Here is a 23,203-nt window from a genome sequence, read left to right as displayed (position 1 = left end):
GGTCAAACACAACCTACCCCTCCTAAGCCCATGCTGGCTGGGTCTGATACCCTGGCCATCCCATAAGTTCTGTGTGATGACACTCACTATATAAACTGATCCATAACCCTACCAGGTACTGAGGTCAGGCTGAATGGTCTATAATTACCAGGATCCTCCTTCCCACCCTTTTTGTGAATGGGTGTCACCTTGGCCAGGTTCCAGTCATCTGGAACCTCACCACTGAGCCAGGACTGTTGGTAAATGATGGAGAGCTCATCTGCCAGCTCTCCCATCACCCTGGTGTGGATCCCATAGATTTATGAACATCCAAGCTGCTCAGCAGTTCTCTGACTGCCTCCTCCTGAATAATGGGGTGACCATTCTGCTCCCTGATACCATTGACCAACCCAAGAGGACAGTTTTCCTGAAGGCAAGTCATCTTCCCACTAAAAACTGAGGCAAAAAAGGCATTAAGCACTTCTGCCTTCTCTTTATCTGCTGTTACCAAGTTCCCTCCTACAGAACAAAGACTGATCTTACCCTTCCTTTTATTGTTAATATATTTGTAAAAACATTTTTTTTCCTTTACCAAAGTCAACTGAGCTTTGGCTTCCATAATTTTTCTTCTGCATGCTTTAGTAGCCCCCTTAAATATTTCCTGAGAGACCTGACCCTCCTTCCAAAGATGATACATCCTCTTTTTATTCTTAAGTTCCTCCAAAACCTCCTTGCCCATCCAGGCTGGGTGTTTGCCTTGTCACCTCATCTTTCAGCACACAAGGACAGTCTGTTCCTGTGGCCTCAAGATCTCTTGTTTTGAAACACATCCATTTTTCCTGAACTCCTTTGCTTTTAAGGGTTGCTTCCCAAGAAACTCTTTGAATAAGCCTCCTAAACAGGCCAAAGTCTGCCCTCAGAAAGTTCAGTACAAAAGTCTTTTTAATGTTCCTCCTGACTTCACCAAATATTGAGAATTCTATATTTTCATGATTGTTATGCCCCAAGCAACCTCAACCACCAAATCTCCCAGCAACCCATCTCTATTTACTTGGAGTCTGAGACTTGTTGCAGAGATCACCAACCACACAGCCAGCCACCTACAGACTCTTACCAGAATCAGAATGAGAAGTTTTTCTTCTGATTAAGGTTGGAGTGATAGCTTCATCTTTTTGCACTGTACCAAAACCCAAATTATTTTACAGAAAGGCTATTCCCATACTTTTCAAGTATATTGAACTTACTCCAGGGAACCCACAATGAAGTTAATCAGCAAGGATTGGTTGTAGCCCAACCTTTTTATCATAATTTAAGACATTCCATGTTTTCTTACCTTTAATACCATCTTCTTGCCAAGATGTTGCACGTCTTTCAGCTGCCATGGCCTTAAGTTATCACTTGGCATTTTCTGATTCTTTAAATGCTCTTCAAAAGGTAAAACAACCATGTTTAATCATGGCTTTCATAGGAAGCAATGAACTTTAAAACAATGAAGTTTATGGGAATCCCTCAAATTAATTCCATTAAATTGTTTTGGTAGGCATTTAATTGTTCAGTCTCTCCAGGGGGAGTAAGACAAGTGTCGCTGACAAAATAATTGAGCTCTCAAAGAAACGAATGACTTTTTGTGTTCTGTTTTTTTTAATGAAGAAAGTTTATTGCAGGTCTTTCTTTTACAATTCTAGTAGAAAGTATAACTAAGAGAAAAAAAATGAACTATGAGCAATTCATAAGAACGAGCAAAGGAAAAGGATTAAGCTGAATACATACTCTATTGAACTAAGCATTATGGTAGAGAGAAAACTTTGTCTATTTTGTGACTGCAGATTAAGGAGAGCTGCTTCCCAATCCAGTTTCCAGTGCCTGCACCAGGTGAATAGGGGGATAGCACTGACAAACCTCTGATGGGTATTGATGGCAGCTCCTCTATCAGCTTGTCCTAGACTTAGGAGCTGCTCAGCTCATCATGGCTTGGATAACATGCAGCAGGTTTTCCCTTCACAGGCCCAAAGTAATTTTATTTTTTTATCTAACAGGTAGTCTGACCCTGGAGAAAGGTGTGGATGGGACACTTGTGGTTAGGATAGAAAGTGGCTAAAGCAAAAAGGCTTCCTTCACTCCAGTCTTCATAACAAATAAACGTCCACTGCTCATGTTTACATCCCAAGTTACTTTATTTAAATTCATATTATCTAAACACTACCCTGCCTGCAAGTCAGATAACAAACTTGATGGAAAACATCCATCCTTCCCTCACTATCTCCAAATGTTCGTCTCATGATACTTTACAGTTAGTCCACTAAAAAATTCTTCATGAAAATTTGCATCTTCAAGTTTAGTAGAAACTTGGCTAAAAATAGAGGCATTGGAATAGAAGGCAAATAAAAGTTTTATTTCCTTGTCTGCCTCTCCCACTTTTCTGAAAACTCCCATCAGAAGAACAGAACAGGGCCTGCTGGTGGATGTGAGGCCAGGTAACTGTTCCCCACCTCACTGCTCATATAAAAATATGGTTAGCTACACCATAAGTTAGTCTATTTAGAGCCTAAGGCTGTGTGAAATGGAGTTAATTACTGACATAGAGAACTTAAAAAACCACCTAATGTTGCCAGAGTCTTTCCCCTACTCCTGTTTCCAAGATGTGGTTCGTTCACCCCCTGTGAGAGAGAGGATCAGATCTGGCTGGGGCTTGCCATGAGAGACTCACACGAAGTGAAAACAGTCATGGGAAATGAAGAAAACTGTGGCCAGAGTGTGGGGAGCTTCAGCTGGATTTGTTTTCCCCAGTCCTAAGCACCAGGCTGATCCCCAGCAAGCTCAGGAGAAGGCAGCTTGGGGGACCGGAGTGGCTCAGGAACAGCAGGGAGGAGGGGCTCGGAGCCAGCCACACGAAGATCAGCAGCTGCAGCAGCAATTGCAGAAATTTTCTCCATTCCAGCTCTACCAGAGTCCTGACAGCGCTTGCTGCAGAAAATCTGACTCTCTTTATCTAGAGCTGTGTTCTACAAACAAAACAAACCCAAGGCAAAACATGAAACACCACTTAAATACAGCCCGGTCTTAAGGGTTAAAACGATCTACAAGACATAAACTGCATGCAATACAGCCAGGATAAAAAAGGAGAAATAGCATTAGAATTCTTTTTTATAATGAATTGTATAATTTTTGTGATGCTGACTTCATGAAATGTAAGGAAAACTTCTCTTCCAGATGTATGCTTGCCATGATGTTGCAAGTTAAAAATTTTTGTCTTGCAAGTCTGATGTGGAAAAAAAAGATGGCATGAGTAGTTGTGATAGAGAAGGAACTTATCATAGTAACTATTAGCAAAATTTATGTACCTGTGTTTTTGGAGACACAAGGAATCAGGTGATGCTTACTGAGAACTCAGTGCTACAATTCCTGTAACAAACCACACAGTACAGAAGAGGAGCCGCTGGGGAAGATGACAGGTGCAAACCTAAACATTTTTTTCTTTTTTCAAGAAAAGGGCCTGCTTTTCTGCTTAGTGGTGAGAGTAGGCAAATGACCTCTCATGGATGCAAAAAGGCATAATTTCTGAATTCTGTACTTAAAAATGAGTTTACGGGAGAAGGGAGCAACAGGTTGGAATGAAAACAGAGAATTCTGTAGTGAATAGGTCGATTACCTGGAGTATGTGGTACATCTGCTGAAGACAACAATTTCCATGCCCTCTAAAGGATATGTGCTAATTGTAAGGTCAGCTGTTCTGCCTTTTCCTCAAAAATTTATTCTTTTGATTGGACTTGCTTTACTAATGCAAAAATTTATGTGTTTTTAGTTGGGTTTGACTAATACACTATTCACTGAAGTAATTCACTGAAATAATTTTCTGACACAAGTCTAATTTAGCATAGTTCATTTTTTTCCAGATGTGTTTATTGTATCAAAGTCATCAAAGACAGCAGATACAATGTATTTGCTATCTTTTTTTGTTGTTTTGTTGTTGTTTTTTTTTTTTAACTCAAGTTACATCACTAGCCTCCCTGCATAGAGAGGTACAAGGAGAAAATTCCACAGTCCACAACTGAGTTTCTGCTACTGACAATCAACACTGAAAAGGGAGCATGCAAGGAAAGGAGCAGCTTCTAAAGGAGTTTTATCATTATCAACACACCATTGCACTGCCTTTTTTCTTGCTGGAAAAAGTTGTAAATAGGGTTCTCTGCTATTTCAGTGGCAAGTAAAGTTAGGGGAAGGATATGCTTTCAGTTCATGCTTATAGTGATTTTCTCCTGTGCTGTCCTCATAGCAGCAGCACATTCCTATGTAATGCAGTTACATAGGAGCATTTATTTTTTAATTTTACTGTTGCTAAGCCAGAATGTTTTTTATTTATCTAGGATTGATTATCTCATGTCTGGCTCTAAAGGAAGTGCCAATTTTAAATGGAAACAATGTTTAGTTCAGTGGTTTAGTTCTTTGCTTCTGTCTTCGAAGCGTTCTCATGTTTTTCTAGCTGTTTTTACATACAGTGAGATATAGACATTCACAAAATTACTGCCGGGAGAATAAACCAAGACATATCTGAGGAAGTAAAAAATTGTTGTATTGGTATTTGCTTTAGCCTATTTCAGATAGGCATCACTCAAGACAGAACTATTCTTTCCTAAGTGTTTAAAAGGGATTCCTTTGCTGGTTTGGTGTGGCTGTACAGCTTTTTCCACTTCAGACTGGCTTAGTTATTTCTCCTTTCTTGTTACAAATGGAGACCATGTACTTTTTGTGCAGCAGAACAAAGCATTGCCGTTAGTACGTACCATTGCCTTGGACCTACTCAGAGGAAAGCAATGCAGGCATTGGGAAAGGAGGAAAAAAGGAAGGAAGCAAGGGACAGAAACTAGACTTACTTTAAGCAGAACTAACACAATTGCAACAAATTTAGATTTACAGAACATTTCTTAATTGACCAAAAAAAAAAAAAATCAGTAATGAATTAAGAGCAACGTGCTTTTGGGGGCAGCGGGAGGCTCCTGTGCAAGGACATTGAACTGGGGATGTGCAGTTTTACTTATCTGCCACAGGATGGTATTGTCTGCATGGGCCAGGTGACAGTGCTGGAATGAGGGAATGCTAAAGGGGCTCCAGTGAATGTGCAGGTGGACTGAGAGAGCAATGCACTGCTGAATGTTGGTAAGCAATGAGTGCTGGAGCAAGTGAAGAACTTCTGAACACAAAGGTAACTCAATTTCAATGCTCAAGGTAAACCAGGGCAAGAATAACAAATTGGGGGCTTAACCCTTATTAGATCACAGTGTTTTGTACAAGATTTTACTTTTGCTTTCAGCATTAATTGGGAGCTGCATTCAGCAATTAATAATTATGCATTTACATCCTTCCATACCTGTTAGAAGGAAATAAAGCAGGAAAAGGTAAAATGAGGTGAACTTTCCTGGCTGAAGTAGTGTCAGTAGCTAACAGAAAAAACTCACAGCAATAGGAAGCCAGAAGCTACGCTGTGCCAGAGATCTGAGACAGGCTTAAGTGGCATGCAAGTTGGAGAGGGGCTGAGAGTTAGAATTTAAATTGCTCTTATTACATATAGTGCATTTTATACCAGTTTTCAGCTTCAGGCTTATCCATAGTCTCAACAGAATAAAGAATGAAGCTCTGAAGTCCCTCTCAAACTGTCAAGTCAAACTGTCAAATGAAATGTAGACAAGAGCATGAACCTGAAATCCATTTCCTGACTTATTTTTATGTTATCACTTTTCCTACATTTAAATTGTTTGCCTGTTTAACTCACATAAATGTATTTGCAAAGACAGAGATGCAGGCAGAAACATTTTATTTAAATTTGCTGGTTCTCGGAGGCTTAAAACAATTCTCCTTGTTAACATAAGTGGTCTGGGCTTTGAAAGTAATTAATTAATAGTGATAGGAGGGTGAGGGTGGAACTCCCTATTACGTTAGCATGGATGGCTTTACTGCCTTTAAGTTACTGAAGATAAATTTTGTGTGCAGTGTCCATCCTTGCATCAGACAAGGATGGGCCCCAGTAAGATCAGGAAGAAAGGAAGTTTCTGGAATGGATCCTGGTTTCCTGGCACAGGTAGTGTTGAACAACACTGCTCAAGATGAAGTAATACTTGGTCAGGCACAGAGGAAGACCCTACTTGACTAGATGAGCAGTATGATAAAAAAAAACTCACAGTTTTTATAATGAAAGATTTCAAATTGTTAATAAACTTCATTTTAACATGCACCTACTTAGTGTTCACATGTTTCTGTTTGAAAGCTCTCTTGGGCAGCACACTGTGATAGACTTGGTTGCTCTCAAGCAATGAGACAATCCACATTATACATCAATAAAGACTAGAATTAGACACTGTTCTAGTTTTGGGTTTGCTATTCTTGCACCACATGTGCTCATAGAGCACTGTCAGGAAAATATGCAGGGTGTACTATCAATGTATAAAAATGTTCATTTTTCTTACCATGATGACAGAAACCCCAGCAGATGTGTTATTTTGCTTGGGTAGGGTGTTATTAAAGTGCTGCTTCAGTTTACCTGTTACTTCAGCTTGCATATTATTCTCCTGGGAAGCATCATCCTGCATAAGAAAGAACACAATATTCAAGTTAGGAAAAATACAAAAAGTTTTTTATCATCAAGTACTTTCTGCTTTTTAATGTATAGTAAATACACAGAAAGGCAGTCCAAAAGTGAACATGCTCTGCTATATGAGAGACAGTTCCAGAGGAAAGGAACAGAGCAATCACTCGCTGTTTCATGAATGAACTTCTATTTCTTAAAATTGCATGCGACACTTCCAGTGCATTGATTTCTCCCACAATTATAAGCTACAGGTTTGATTCAAGCAAGTTAAAAATAACATGCTTGAAATAATCTTAAAAATTAAAAGCATATTTTTCACTTGGATTTCTTTCAAATCACCATTTTAAATAGCCCATCATGTTCTAAGTCCAAGGGTGTTATAAAGTATCATAAATATGTTTGAGAGGAGCTTTTATCCATTGATACGCTTGTTAATAGTTGTCTTCTCTTGTGTCGGGGAACTCCATAGATCATATTCAGTCCCTCTTTTAGAACACGTCTGAAAATAAGCATTGACTGTCTCCATGTAAACCTAGTACTTATTAATAATTAATTGATTTTAAATCAATAAGCAATGCACTTTGGTGTTCCCTTTTGCTGCTACCTGAGAAGATTAAGTACCTGGCAGGCATCAGCTTAGTGTCTATGGTAAATTAGGTGTTATATTTGCTAATAGCTAATATATGTACTGCTTCTTCTGAATACTACATGTTAATGATTAGATTTACAGGTTTAATGTCAAATTAGAGACAAGTGAAATGTGATTTACTCACTGACACCCAGGGATGGCTTAGGATCTGTGCTGCTGTGTACCGGGCTTCAGCATTCACATGTAGCATCAGACTGATTAACTCCTTCATTGAAAAAATAAAAAGGAGGAGTTTGAAGGGAGTGGGAAAGGATATTAAAACTGAGAATAATGTCGCACCAAGTTCTTCTCAGTGCAATATTCTTGATACCTGGATGGAAAAAAACCAACTCCAGCTGATACCAGAAGCAGTGATACCAGTGTGACTTAAGTGGAACTTAAATTTGCCCTTTAGGATTAAGGGTGTGCAAGGCAGTGTGTTTGAGATCAGCTTCTTCACTGTACTCATGCTTCACTGAGTCTATTGAAAACAAATTAAAAAGATATGTTTAAAAAATCAGCTCTAATATTCCACTTTGTTCTCTCTATATCCATGCACATGACCAGAACAAAACAAAACGTGGGAGAGATGAGATCCTCTCTGGGCGGTGTACATGCACTCAGTAACATTACATAAAAAACCACAAATCAGAGACAAGAATCTCCACCTGAAAGTCAAGAAACTGATTGAATTACTTAAAAACATTCTTTTCTGTGTTGCTGCAGGAGAATACAAGACATTGAGCCAAGTCTCTCCCTCAAAAAACCTTTTATAACCTCCAAATTATCAGTCTCCATATTGTTATTAAGATTACTTCAAGGGCACTGTCCATTGCTTCAATTTTGGGAAATGGCTTCTTCAAGCAGATGACAACAACCCACCTGAGAGCTTTACCAACCAGCTAAGTTTATTAGTCTGTGAAGTTTGAAGTGAGACGTCACCTTGAATACCAAGATTGAGGACCTTGTTTGTTCAGAATGCTTGTCTGGAAATGTGCCAGATGACTAGGACTTGGGAAATGTTGGTAAATGGATAAACACCCATTGGTAAATGCAGAAAAATGCAGAAAAAATTCAGCTTCTCATTGACTAGATAAAAAACCACCTCCACTTGCTAGCGAGTCCTCAGATACTATTCAGAGCACTTTAGCAAATTAACCTGAGAAATGGGGCTTACAACTTGAATCTTTGTCCTACAAATACACTTAATTTCAACAAAACTGCAATGATCACAGAACTGCTGGCAGTGGCAATTAGCCATGGCTGCACCTCTTGAAAAGCTTCAATAAATGCCTCAAGTAAAAACAGGAAGAAATGCCTATTGCAACCAATCCACAGAGCAATAATTTTTGTTTTTAAAGAGTGACAAGAGGGAAAAATTCAAGGACATTTATTTTACAGCTGAAGCACTGAACCTGCTGTAAAGTGCACCATGAAGTGATCTGGGAATCGTGTGACGTTCCCTGAATGCAGCTGGCATTTTGCTACTCTTGCTCAGGCAGAACCATGGCAGCCTGAAATACCTGAGCATTCATCAAGCAGTATTCAGGTAAACCAGCTCAGGAAAGCCACTATTCAGGAAAAGGCACTGCAGCTGGGGCACTGGGCTGCTCTACATCTTCCAGGCTGCCCTCCCAGCTGAGCACAGGCTGCACAGGAGCTTGTCAGAAATGTTGTTTCAGGTGGGAAAAAATATCAGTACCTTTGCTGAATCAGTGATGTTATCCCAGTAGGGAGAGGGGAATTCCAGCTTCCCCACAAGTATCTGATCAAAGAGGTCTTCCTGAAGGTTGTTTTCACTGTAAAACAGCAGTAACAAAAAACATTATGAGAGAAAAAGCAATTTGTCATGGGAATTTTAACTTGATTTGGGATGGAACAGAAATTATGTTAATAACTACTAGAAATGCATAATTTGCAAGTTTATACAGCAATAGCTCTTCTGAGCCAATACATTGAGGTAACTTTTCCACTGGAGTAGGGGCTGCATAGTTAACACACATTTATTAATCTCACTCATAAAGCCTGGTTCTACTAGCATGATATGGACATTCTCTGCGCCCTCCCTCAAAACTCTAATCAAACAATACATTTGCTAGTTGAAAGATACAATCTATCTTTCAAAACCCATTTTCAGCTTTAAACGTGAAATAACAACATGAGAAAGCCAAATACCCGAACTAATATTTTTTCCATCAACAATAATTGTATTGTTTGCAAGATATTTTTGTTCGGTGAGGTGTTTTAGTTAAAACCTATTTTATTCAGTATTTTGCTGTAAAAATACAAACAAACAGGCCCTGCATTAGTAGTAATTTATCTGTTAAGAGCATCATTCCCTATTAAAATGTGCGAATTCTTTCTCATTCTCTGGCGAAAAAAAAAAACCAAAACCAAAACAACCCGCCCGTTTTTAACTCAGAAATAGTGCGGCTCTGAGTACCAAAAAGGACAAACAAGTTTAAGGCGGGGTAAGCGCATTTCCACCTCTCCTGGTTTCCCGCGGCCGCTGGCCGGGAGCTGCCGCATCCCCGCTCCAGCGGCAGAGGGCAGCGCCTGCCCGCGGATCCCGGAGCTGGGATCGCATGGAGACAAAAGGAAAAGCGCCTCTGCCCCCGCACAGCGCCAAAACACCTGCCCCCGTAAGAAAATACATTTTAAAAAGTGCTCCCAAAACCTAAAATGGGGGACAAGTGAAAACCACTTAAAGAAATCAACAAAACCGCGAGGAAACCACGGTTGTGATCCCATCATTTTTATTCCCACAAGGATGCCTCCTTGGGAGAAAGGTCAGACTTGCTCCGAATGAACTTGATTGCTTGCACTGGTTTTCCCTTTGACACTCACCTGCGAAAAGGTGGAAATCCACATAACAGGATGTAAGTGATCACACCTGCAGCCCAAATATCCACCTTTAAGCCATACCTGAGAAAAAAAGTCTGTGTTACTTGTGCTGAATTAATAACAACGACAAAAAAGAGTCATTCCAATCAAAAATAAATGATGCTGACAGGATTGCATGAGAATCTGTGCTAAGTTACTTGCTGCCAATGGGGTGATGTATTTTGTGCCTGAGCATCTTTTTCTTCACAATTTTATAATCTTTAAGAAACCATGATGCTATGATTTTTGTTTTTCCTGTACCATAAGCCTCAAGGCTTTCCAGGGTCTTCTGAATATACTCAAATCAAAGTCAGTATCCAGGTTTCCCAGTCCAGAGCCACTAACAGTTAAAGACAAGGATGTGCCTTCTCAGTCCCTGCAGTGAAGTAACTCTCTCAAAGGTTAGATCATGTGTTGCTAAGCAACAAGACACAATTCTCCATCCTCTCCAGGAGTAATATGGGGAAGAAGAGCTGCACTTTTCTTTTAAAGCACGGAAATTAAAACACTGGAGGAATAGGTTTTCTCCTATTCAGTAGATTTGGTTTGTTAAAATCTCAAGTGGTGCCCTCTGACACCAGAGCTGACTGCAGCTGTGAAATGTTTCTCAGTGCAACAAATGCACTGAACAAGGAGTGAAACAACACACAAAACCTCCCTCCATCAGGAAATTCAGAGTGGTTACAGCTATGGCAAAAATCAGCCAGAGCATGGAATGGAGATTGTGTAGGTCTAAAAGGAGAGGGGACTTGTGAAAATCTACCATTGGTGAAAGTTCATATTTTTAAATTTTTTTTTCTGTATTTATGCAATGACCTGTTAAATACAGAATAATGGGGTTGTTCAATTGTTATCAAACAGGATGTGTCACCCAAAAGGGTCACTTGAATCAACATAATCTAGTTAGAACTGTCCTGAGACTAGGTGACCTCTGCAGCCTCTTCCAATATAAGTGATTCCATTTCTAATGTAACCACTGTGTTTCACCTGTCTGTTCTTCCCTAAACAGCTGCCATGGATGGTACAGTGGGCTCTGGATGCTGAGGGGAGTCAGGGAGCACAAACCAATGGACTCCACTGCACCAGAGCTGGTCCTGGGAAGGTGGGAAAGGAGGCAAAGGCAAATTCTGGGAGCAGGCAGAGCCAAGTGCCTCTTGGAGGAACTGGGAGTGGTGCCCTTGGGTGGTTTGGTTACAAAGCCATGGAGCATTTAGATCTTACAAGATCTTACAACCTGCCAAAAAGGAGTGGTTACCAGGCCTGTGTTGTAGGCAGTTGTGCTCACCCTGTCTCTGCAATGATTTCTGGAGCCACATAGGTGGGTGTCCCACAGACAGTGTACAAAGGGCCTTCGACCACTGTCGCCAGTCCAAAGTCTCCAAGCTTCAAAGACTTGGTTCCATCTGAATATTCACACACCTAGAATCAGAGGAATTATCACAGAATGAGGAGAACATCTGCATTTTTATATCCTCTAATTTCTTTGGGAAGTCATCATCACCACACCAAAAAGATGGGAAAAAAGAAGTAATTTACACAGTCCTGTAGGGCAAGAAGAAAAAAAAAATGATATTGCCATTGATTGCAGCTGGAGCAAATGTTCAATGGAGCTGTCTGCCAGCTATGTAGGTCAGACCATGACACAGCCTTGAGTGACTAGAGGTGGAAAAGAAAATCCAGTCCTTGAATGTTAAGAAGTTTTAAATATATTCAGTAAAATATAATACTCTACTTTCATTTGACTGGGACCTAGAATTTAAAATGGGACTGGCAGCTACAATCAGATTTGTATCAGTTTCAGAATCAAGTTTAACATCTTGTTATCTTAGCATAAATCTAGTCATCATATTGGGCAGTTTCATCAGCAAATGTCTTCTCTGTGCTTGGTCTGGGCAAATTCAGTTTAGGTTTTGGTGCAGACCCAACCACACCTTACCTAAAGGCCTATAAACAATCTAGCACCGAGTCATTTTATTGTTGAAAGAAGCTGAATTTCAATAGAAAGAAAAGTGTTATACAACAGTGATGGCAGGAATACATCAAACCAGACCAACACAAAGGAAACATCCCCCTAATAAATTCATCTCAGTTTCATTCTTAAAGTAAAATATTCATATTGACGTGAATTCAAAGTTTCTAAAACCGAGGACCCCATGATCTCTGGAATGGCTGAATTTATTTGCCTTCCTCAAACAACTGGGCACTGCAATACCTTTCTTCATTCTGTGTAATTCATATCAGTAATGGAAACACTTGTTCTCCTTTATGTAACACCTTTATACCAGCTATTACTCTTAGGGTTTGCATTTTTTAAATGCATGACTAGCAAAGGGAATGTAATTCCCATCCAGAGAGGCTAGATGACCCTGTGCAAAAAAAAAAAAAACCAAAACAAAAAAACCCCCACAAAAACAAACAAACAAACAAACAAAAAACCAACAAAAAAATACCAAAAAAAAAATCAAACCTATGTGCAATTACAGGTAGCAGTTGATGGGAATTATTTGCATTTATATTCAATACCAGGATGCTATCTCAACATTCTGCTGCTGTCAATCACAGTGAGTAAGATTTGCATCTGTTGAGTAATCTCTTTAGGCTTTCTAGACAGAAAGGGCATTTGTACCTATTTATAACTGATTCATTCTCTAATGAGAGCTTAAAATTTCTTTGGACTGTCTGTGTTTGGAGATACACTAATAGTACGTGAGACTTCCCACCTTCATTTTTTCTCTCAAGTGCCATGTTGCTGTGACTACATTTTCCAGGAGAAGCCTCCCCCCATGCCTCTTTTTGCTAAACAATCTAATTTATCTGAAGGTTTATTTAAATTGCTAAACACTGTCAGTGGAATTACTGGGGAAAAAATGACTATTAATTAGGAAATATTTTCAGCTTGTAGCCCTGTCCTTGTTATAGTTCAAAATCCAGTGTGGGATAAGCTGTGTCTCCTACTATTGGTTTAAACTCGTTAAACAGGACTGACAAACACCACAAAAGACTTTTAAGAAATGCCTCAAGAAGGGGAGATTATGGTCCTGGTGCAATGTGTGACACTTAATATCCAATATGTAATGCACAAGTGTAACCTCTGTGGATAAGCAGGACAGCACACTCTGATCCCATTCTGTGGACAGAAAGGGAATGATGCCCTCTGTGGACTGGGGAATAAGTAGTTCCCAAAGCAGACTTCATGGTAATTCTTGTTAACACAGTTATTTTATGTCTCTGCTGAAAACAAAAGTAGCCAGTTGCCTAGGAAAAGAAAAAATGTATGTAAAGGGTTAATTCCCAGCCAGAATTCTGCTAAACCATCAGAAAGATGATCCTGCAATGACAGTGAAAGGAAAAAACCACTGGCTTCAGATGGTAACCATAGGATTGTTGAAGAAATGAAGAAATGGCTCTCAGTCCACCTTTCTCCCACTTGCAAACTGATAAATAATTCATAGGCATAGCTTTAAAATGTATTGTTTTGTGAGACAGTACTCCTGCTTATCCAAAAGGCAGCCAATCAAATTGTAAATAAGGATAGATCTAAGGACAGGTTTGAGCACAGCTCTCCTGCATTACAGTGATTGCTATCTCACGGCAAAAGATTTACTTCATACATAACTATTCTAAATTAATATGCCTGCTGTTCTCTGCTGTGCTCCTTGACATTTCTACACAAGCAGTTGCATTAATGAGAACAAAGTAAGAAAAAAATACTGGAAAATAAATGGGACATACCAGAAGATTTTCTGGTTTGATGTCTCTGTGCACAATATTGAGACCATGAAGGTATTTGAGAGCACTGGCTAAATTGTAGACCATGGCACTCCCATCTCTTTCTGTGTATTTTGTAGATGAAGTGATGGCATCAAATAGGTCTCCTCCCTGTGTGATGGAAAGGAAAAAGATATCATTGTTTAAAAAATTAAGATGGTATCTGGTTAAAAAAAAACAAAACCACTCAACATGAAAAATCTTCCTTCCCAAAAAACATGCTCAAATTCCCATTAAACAGAAAAAAAAAAATTGCAGAAAGATGATCTTGTCACCAAGATACTAGACTAGGACTTCGGCCACCTACATTAAGTTCTAAACTGTACTTCAGTACAGTTCTGGTGTCTGAGCTTGGGCCAATCACAGATTTTTTTCTATTGATCTTCCTACTCTTGATCACTCATTTATCTTACCAACAGGTACAGGAATACAGCATCCTTTTTCTTCATCTTATCAGTAGAATACCTTCAACATCTTGAAAAATAGCCCTGATTTTGAGTAAAGCCTAAAATAAATTAGCCCAATAATTAAAAAAAAAACAAACCTAACTAGCAAATACTCAGCAAATTCAAATTTCTGTCGATATTGCAAGAAATACCAAATAAATATAGCTGAAGAGGAAAAAAAAGATAAGCACATTCCGACATAAATGAATCCACTGACTGAGATACATCAAAGTGCAGAACCTCCAGGTGATTTCTGAATGTGTCAGGCTCTGTTTATGGATGCCCTGTTCCTCTGGGAATACACAGCAATGTGCAAGTGAGTAACTGATGCAGCATTTTCAGTCCTTACAACAAATGTCATGTGGGTGTCTCCGTGATGGTTTCCCTGGATACATCTGTAGGAGTGATCTGTCTGAGCTGTGGGTGGCATTCCAAGCATTTAAATGCACACCAAAGAGAAGCAGCAATTCAGGAAATACAGACCAAGATGGTGGTGAATTAAAACATAAAAAAAATACTGTCTTGAAATTCCAAAAAGCCTATAGGGTATAAAAATAACTTCTAGAAAGGAAGAAAGATGCGTGGGCTACAGAAATTATGTATTCAGTAACTACACACTTCCTTTAGAGGTCTCCCAGTCTGGCAACCATTCTAGATGGGACTCCTGAATGTAACAGTGCCTCAGTTAGAAATAAAATGTGCTCCTCAAAAAATGAGCAGTGCTCCTACTACATCCTGCTCTTGCTGTATGTTGTGTCTGACATGCCAATGGAGCTGATGTGCAGTGTTGCAGTGCATGCACAGGACTCAGACAAGAGAATCATGACTAGAGCCTGATGCTATTCGTGTACTTGGCTCACAAGGTGACAGCAAAAAGAATATTTGTGTTTTCTCTGTATATGTATGAAGGCAACATCTGTTCTCTGGTGAACTGCTTGATATAAGCAAAATGAGTTAGATCTTTTGAGTTTTGGTTTTCCAGGATGAAAATCACTTTAGTTCAATCTATTTGTTTTATGTATTAAGATAAATTTATTACAGAGATTTAATTTCTATGAAATGCCTGCATATTGTAGGCATGATATAAAACCTCCTATCTATTTCTCTCTAGACTGTGCACATTGCAAAATTACCTCAAATCTGTGTTAATAATAAAATTACAACTGAAGAGAGAGAAATCCCATTAATATACTTGCTTGACAGGTGTATTTTTATGGTTTAAAAACGCAGGCTGCCACTGAAACCTTATTGATTATGTCTCCCAAGATCTTAGCATTCCTAGATACTGCTCAGATTTCACATCAACACAGAGAATTCAAAGACAAATAAAGCCCCCTGAGCCTTACCTTGACCAGCTCCATCACGAGGTAGAGCTCTGTGGGGGTGTCCATCTCCTCTATGAGCATGATGATGTTTGGGTGCTTCACTCGGCGCAGAATAGACACTTCATTTTCAATCAGGTGTTCCTGTTCAGAAAAGGATGGAAGTTCATCTGAAGCATGAATTTGCCAATTCACTTTTCCTTTGATCAGCCAATCACTTAATCAGTGAGCACCCTTTTTGCTGATTAACTTATATTGCAGGTTATTTTCAGTTGCTGGATCTTAGCTTGTATTTCATCACTGACCACATTTAATTTGAAATATATTTCACATAACGAATGGGGCATCTCTGAAAAAGACCCCAGAATATGACAGCAATTCAGGAAGTGCAGGTTATATTCTTATGTGGGTATTATGAGGTGAAATTAAGTTCAGAACCTTTCTGCCCCCCAGCTGGATCATTGGAACCTGTCACCCTTCATCAGCAGTTAACATGTTCTTGATCCTCTCCAGCCTTCACCTCTCATTTTGTGTAGGTTACTCAAGGACAGATTACCTAGGATTTGTATCCAAGGACTTTATTTTTTAAAAAAGTAATGGAGTATATTAAAGAAAAGAATACTCTGAGTGCTTTGGCTATGGATTTTGGTTCGTTTTATATGTCTGCTCAGATTTACAATCTGCAAAATGTGCAATAGCTCAGTTAAATTGTTGTGACTCCAACAGCTTAATAACAGACAGACTGAGTTCAATTTCCCCTTCCCTGTGCTTCTGAGGAAGTTTCTTCTGAAGAACTAATTTTGAGAACAAATTAGTTTCAATGCCTTGTTTTCTAGAACATTTTAACACTGGAGAGCAAAAAAAAAAAATTACATGTCCCTTCCACATGAAGTGTGATTTTAGTTTTCCTTTATAAATGTTAGAATATGGATATTGTATTTGAGTTCTCTGCAAAATAATAAAAAATGCTTGCATCAGACATAAGTATCCTTCTACCCTGGCAGGGAACAAATCATGTCACTGGACTGGGAACTTATCCATGTTGAATGCACTGATAAGGAGCATGCACTTCATGCATTTGTGAGCAGAGCATCAGGAGAAGATGTGATCCACTGTGCGTAGCAGTGCCTGGAGATCTTACACCACTTCACCTTCTTCCTCGGGGTTATTTACAGATGCATTGTGCTTTTGCCAAAGCTTTCTGTGGCTGCATAGCTCAGAAACCACGTGCCACGTGTGCATCTCGTTTTGTGAGAGAACAGTGAGGCACACACAGGTTAAACACCACACCTTTGAATTTCACTTTGAAAGAGCAGCAATTGTCACTCTGAGCAAACATATGCCTGCTCCAAGCAAAGTGCTCTGGAGAGAAAAACAGACAAACAGGAAGCAATTCTGTTAAACACAATGCTGAATCTCATCACCAGACAGACGTGAACAGCCACAGCATACTAAGCCTTAGGGATGGAAGCCTGGAAATTCCAAACTAAGAGATCAAGCAGAAACTAGAATGTTATTACATCTTTCTCAACCTAAAGAACAGGGAACATATTAAATTTATTACACCCATTAATTACAACTAAGGCACAATGGCTTCATCTGTGCTTTTTTTGACTAAACTGCTCAGGCATAATTAACACTTAAAATAAACAGTATTTCTTTAAAAAGAAAAACTCCAGAATGTTGTTGAACTACTGTTTAAAAATCTGTCTTCAAAAACTGCTGACTAATATGTAGCTAGTTATTTTCAACCACCTCACTGCTTTACTATGTTTTGCCATGTAAAAAAATAATAATTCCAAAACTTGTAATGGTGTTCTCCTGGATAGTGCAATATATGTTTCCATCTACATTAATATGATTTATTTACAGAGACATTATTGTTTAATGGGCATTTAAGCCACTTGTGGAAAACAGAAAATTGGATTCAAATTTCTGAACATCCAAGATCAAGGAGCAGTAAGCAACACATAACTCATCTAAATTTGGGCTGGATGGGTGTTTTTAAGGCAGGGCTGTGGAACTGAGTGAGGAAGGAATAAGTAATAGCAAAATTTAGTTATTTTCTTTGTTGGAATTCTTCCAGAATGATTCTGCCCTAAGAGGTATAAACACCTTCCAACAGTCTCTAGCTATAGAGATATAGGTTATTTCAAAACAGGCAACTATGCACCTATGGGGTTGATTTTTATATATATATGTATGTTTTAAAGCAAGGAGATTGATAAGTAGAAAATTCCTCTAAATTCTACTGTGTAAAGTAGATTATGTATCTTCAGACCATTCCAATTTATGATACCTAAAGAGCTGACTCAGACAAGTAATAAAAATCATCTAAAGTTGCAAGCTGTACACATCATCCAAAAATTTTGTTTGCAGTGGAAGGCAGTGGGTCACCAGCTGAAGAAATTGCAATATTTTAATCTCAGAAAGGCAATCTAGCACTTTTTCTTGTGGCTGCACATTTTTATGATTCCTTTCTGAATTTTCTAAATAAACCCAGAAAATATGAGCTAAAATGAAACCCTCATCTCCTAGCACTTAATACATGGTTTAAAATCTGCACAGATAAAATGTTTCTGTTTGAGGACCTGTCCTAATAGGAAGTCATCACAGTATCACACAGCTCCTTATCACACAAAGAGGGGAGGCAGTCTTTATTCCTTTAAAAAAATATCTATACTCAAGAAGTATGAAGGGAAAGAAGCGGTCTGACACTCTCAGATATTTGCTTGGACTATATGAGATACTGTTCTCGTGAAGAGACAATTTTGGATTTTTCTGTTTAAAGTTTAAATTAAAAGGAATTTTTCAGAACACAAGAGATCTTTGTTAATACAGGAAGGTGACACTACATAAACAGAAACAAATGGTTGTGAAAATTTCTTTTCAAATCCATGTTCTGCTTATAAGAGGAGCATGTTGAGCCATACAGAAAGAAAAATAAGAGGCAGGGTGGAATGGGAATTACATAAATAAACATATAGCTGCAAATTTCCTCTCTCATATTTTACACATCAAAATTGTCCAATAAATTTTGTGTGCATATTAGCATTTTTTGTCAGCCCAATAAGATAGGCAACAATTAGTCTGATTTTTCTCTATTATTTGACTAACACTCACTGTTTTTACTATTTGTTTCTTGGATATGTTATCTTCTTGTTAAAAAGATACCCTGAAAATAGTCAGAAAACCCAAACACACCAACCATTTATGACTAATGAGCAGCTGCTAGTGCTGCCTCTGTACACATGCAAATGGTTGTACACTACCTTGCCACAGCACCTGGCCTTGTCTATGATCTTCAGGGCAAACTCCTTTCCTGTGGATCTAAGCAAGAAAACACAAGAACCACTGATTAGAAAAATTGTGCCATTTTCTGTAAATACACCATCATAACAACATGGTGTGGCCCATAGAGGTTGCTGACAGAAAATTCACAGAGCAGACCTGGATTTGGTTTTTGTTTCCTCAGCAGCATTTGTGCCTGCTGTTTCCCTGACTACCACAACCCAGCTCCCTTGGTGTATTAATCCCAGGATCCAGCTGCAATTTCTTCTTTGTGACCTGGCACAGCACTGTCACTCCTTTAAGGCAACATGCAAAATTTGCCTTCAGCCTTCCACTTAGCTTTGTTCAACTGGTAGGTTTTGAAGATAAAACCATGCACGTATAAGTATGAAGATTGATACCCTAGTGAAAACATTCAGTAGGATTCAACAAAGCTAAAATGCCATAGTCCATTATGGATAGTCTAAAATCCTGTAGAATTTATTGGGCGCTGATTTTGAGCTGTTGTATTTAAATTTTTTTTTTTTTTAAAGTATTTTGTAGAATTCTGCAGCAGTCATCCAAAGTCCCATGACATTTAGCAGGGTGGTTCATATACAAAGTAAAAAAGGATTACTGTTTTCAGCAAATACTCTCACAGAAAGGAGCTCTTGTTCATCTTTCATCCCTTTAAGCAATAAAAATCTCCATTTCTCTGGATGGGGGAAAATGAGTAGAAAAAAAAGCAACACAATTTAATTTTTTTTTAAAGATGAAATTATTACTTATATTATTGATGAATTAAAAATCATGTGAAATTGCTGTAATACCACGTTGCTGCTGTTTTGTACTGTACCACTGCCTACAGACTCCAGTGTGCATCAGAACACCACTAGAAAACAGGAGGTAGATATAAAAGCAAAAGGCATATTTTCAAACTTCCAAGGGGATTTTCACTGCATTTGGCATTAGATACAACAGGTCAAAATCAGCACCTTACAGAAAAAGGAACTGAATTAACATCTAACATCCCAATTATGCATTATTGAAAAAGTGCAGGCGAGAATCCCTGCCCTGGAAGTGCAGCTGTATCTGCGAGGTTGTCATAGTTACAACCTGATCTGGTCTTTAGATAGAAGCCCTTGTCTAAATGGTATCTGTGAAATGCCACCCTCTGATGTTACAGACTTGATGCAAAATCTGCAGCCTGGAAATCACAATCACAATTTGTACTTTACACCATTATATCAGAAAGCCTGGGAACAAATGATCAGCAACATCCACTTGGGGAACCTTCTGCACCCATGCTGTGAGCAGGAGGAGTTAACATTCACAAAGCCAATTCATCCAACAACTTCAAATCCCTCTTGCAAATGTCCTCTACTGCAGCACCCATGGAATAAAGGTGGATATAACCCACACAATTTGTGTGCTGACATCCCTGCACATCATACACCAGCATTGTCTGACAGGTTTCTGGAACTCTTCTCGAGCTGTCAGTGCCCATCTGTTGACTCATGTCTTTATATACACACACACAGGCAAAAAAGAGACCACCTTATTATTTTCTTGTTCTTTTTGTAGAACATCCCAGCTGGTAGCTGTGTAATAGGATCCTGGCTCCACAACACTATCAGAAATTAAGTATAATTATTAGGAATTAAAAGAGAAGGCTGGTATTTCTTCTTTCATTATTATTATTAGCAACAGTTGTTGCATACTTATTTCACATAAAATTAATTTAATAATGTTGCACTAAAGATTTGGTCACATACATAACTAGACATTGAAGTGGAATTGTGCCTTTTTGAAATATTTATAATTGAAGGGTTGTTTTTCTAGTCCACTTTCCTCATTCTAAAAAGCACAAATGACGTTCAGTGACTTAGCAGCCCTTCTGCCATTTCCAGTGAGATTTAAGTGATTTCCAAAATGCACAGCTTATATTTCAGACAATAAATATGTTATCTTGTGCTTTAACTTGCTATCTTTCATTAAAGCCTCTGGGTGAGGACAAGGGCAGTGGAAAACAAAGGATATGGTGCAGGGGGTGTCTGGGATCACCTGGTTGGGATGTGAGCACTGATGAGTTACTCTGTGGGTAATGATGAAAAATTACTGGATCAGTAGCCCTTGCTCTTGTGGGAGATTTCAATTTTCCCAAACATTAAGTGGCAGAGAACCAACTTGGCTGAGCATGGATATGTTTGTGGTGCTCAAGAGGATCTTTGGAAGCGAGGTGGGTCTTTGCAGCAAGATTACAGAGCTGTGGTTGGTGCATGCAGGGAGGGGACAGGAAAGGCCAAAAGCCCATTAGGGCTGAAGCTGGCCAGTGTTGAGTCAGACAAGTCTTTCTTAAGTGTGTCAATAGCAAAGGGAGCTCAAAAGAAAATACTGGAACTTGCTGAAGACTGTCACTGGACTAACATACAGTAAGATAAAGCAAAGGCATGGAATGCTTTTTTTGTTTGCCTCAGTCCTTAGTGCCACTGATAGAAGTTGGGCTGCCCAGTCTCCTAAGCCAGAGGACCACAAGGGTGGGAGCAGTGACTTTCCATTTGCTGACACTGAATTTTCAAGAGCATGATGGAAGACCCAGGGAACTACAGACCTGTTAGTCTAACCTCAGTTCTGGAATGAGATGTTTCCATTCCGAATTATTTTTCTTTCAATTTAACTAAAGCCAGCAGGTGAGGATCAAATAATAGAATGTTTCTCTAACATTTATGTTTTTCACAGTCATTTGCTGAGTTTTCCCAGTATATATGTACAAATTGGAGATTCCTCATAATATTTAAGAAACTGAGATAACTCTCAGGTTGATGAAAATAGCAGAATGTGGTTCTAAAAAAAATTCACTGAGAAAGTGACAGTCAGATGAAACATTTGCCACTATTTGGTCCAACAGCAGGGGCTGGACAAGCCAAGGCACTTCCTGTTCTCAATACTGGTAACACCAATACGCAGGGAATCAGGCACAAGGACATTTCAGGCATATTGGAGGGCTCACTTGAACTGTCTGGCTCCTCCACAGCACCAAACACAAGCAGCAAGCCCAAGGGAGCCACCAGCACAGGCTGATAGCCAACAACTGCTTGTCTTTAAAAGTACTGTACCCACAGAATGCTGAAAGCTGTGAAAAATCACATCAGCAGCAGGTAGTGGGGGCACCACAGCAGCAGAATTGGTGAGGCAGAAGGAGGGGGGAGGTCTCTCAAACTCTGTTTAGATGCCACATAGAATTTCCTGTCATTCACAGCCATCTGTAGTGTGTGAGACTTCTTGAAGAGCTGTGGGGTTTCCTGAGGAGGCACCATGAGAAGGGTGATGCCTCCTTTAGTTTGTGGGATAAAAAGCCATGGTTCTCTGCTGTTCTTGTATCCCTTAGCTAGAAGAAAACACAGAAAGCTCTGCCTGTTTTGATATGCCTGTTTTTTCCTCAAGTGTGTGCATGTTTTTGCAAGTGCTCTTCACTTTCATCTCATTACATTTGTCTAGGAAATTTATGTTAATGCACAGGGCTTTATGCAGTACAATGAAGAGCAGGACTGAACAGTTTCCTCTCTCACCGTTCCACACACTCCTTTACAACAGCGAAATTGCCATCACCAATCACCTTCCCCACTTTATACTTCTCAAGAATGGTAGATGACCCTGAGAACTTGTTTCCATTCAAGCCTGTAAAAAAAGTAAAGAAGTCAATAATAAAAGCTGAAGAGAAGTGTCAGCAGGATGCAATATATCCCCAATGGGCTCCACAGATAAGAAACAGTCACAAATGCAAAACAAAACTTAAAAGTAAGCTGTTTTCTCCACTGCAATTCCCTTGGTTTTATCTCAAGTGTAAAGAAGAACAAGATGAACCCAAAGATATTTGACCTTTGAACACAAAAATAAGCCTCTTGCTACATTTTTGTACCGGCATATTCTAGAAGTAATGAATGCAGTTAGAAGTTCTTAATCTAAAATTTTCTGACTTCAAATTACGTTTTTAACTTATATTTTTGCAAACTCAAAGCAAAAATGCAAATAAGATTCAGCTACAATGCATATGAAAGACCCAAAAATTTCATCTGCTGAATTCCTTCAAGTTTTTATAGGTGCTCCTAAAACATCCAAAATGCAAGTAATTTTGATAGATGCTTATTTCAGTGTTTTTAAGATAAAAAACATTTCTCCAACATGAAATTTAAAAATATTTTAAAATAACTGACTTTGCTGTAAAGAGATCAGGAATGAAAGGTTTAATTTAGCTATGGTGTAGTTGATTGGCCAGTGGTTCTACCTGAAGCATAAAGAGCTCTTTTGAGGAGGGTTCCTCTTTCAA

At 39.0% G+C, this 23,203-nt stretch overlaps 1 protein-coding gene across 3 annotated transcripts in view; it reads right to left on the bottom strand.

Annotated features, from left to right (window-relative positions):
• Positions 1 to 1,597: 1,597 nt before the first annotated feature.
• DCLK2 (doublecortin like kinase 2) overlaps positions 1,598 to 23,203 on the bottom strand; it is a 79,777-nt gene continuing 58,171 nt past the window's right edge. The window contains exons 8-18 of one of the 3 annotated variants that reach the window (XR_002466417.3): positions 22,446 to 22,554; positions 18,879 to 18,936; positions 15,631 to 15,750; positions 13,803 to 13,949; positions 11,356 to 11,489; positions 10,035 to 10,112; positions 8,890 to 8,986; positions 7,333 to 7,413; positions 6,438 to 6,554; positions 5,558 to 5,640; positions 1,598 to 2,981 (exon numbers count right to left, since the gene is read on the bottom strand). Coding sequence is in view for 2 of the 3 variants with exons in the window: in XM_021541480.4 (XP_021397155.2) it covers positions 2,769 to 2,981; positions 6,438 to 6,554; positions 7,333 to 7,413; positions 8,890 to 8,986; positions 10,035 to 10,112; positions 11,356 to 11,489; positions 13,803 to 13,949; positions 15,631 to 15,750; positions 18,879 to 18,936; positions 22,446 to 22,554 (1,154 nt within the window). In the remaining variant the exon portion in view is untranslated. Of the gene's footprint in view, positions 2,982 to 5,557; positions 5,641 to 6,437; positions 6,555 to 7,332; positions 7,414 to 8,889; positions 8,987 to 10,034; positions 10,113 to 11,355; positions 11,490 to 13,802; positions 13,950 to 15,630; positions 15,751 to 18,878; positions 18,937 to 22,445; positions 22,555 to 23,203 lie in introns of those variants that run through there. The other 2 variants (XM_021541480.4, XM_021541482.3) reach the window with 2 other exon arrangements.

Source organism: Lonchura striata, chromosome 4, assembly GCF_050655825.1.
Source record: "Lonchura striata isolate lonStrDom1 chromosome 4, ASM5065582v1, whole genome shotgun sequence".
NCBI classification, from domain to species: Eukaryota; Metazoa; Chordata; class Aves; order Passeriformes; family Estrildidae; genus Lonchura; species Lonchura striata.
Note: the sequence above shows the minus strand (reverse complement) of the source record. Positions and strands in the feature narration are given on the sequence as shown.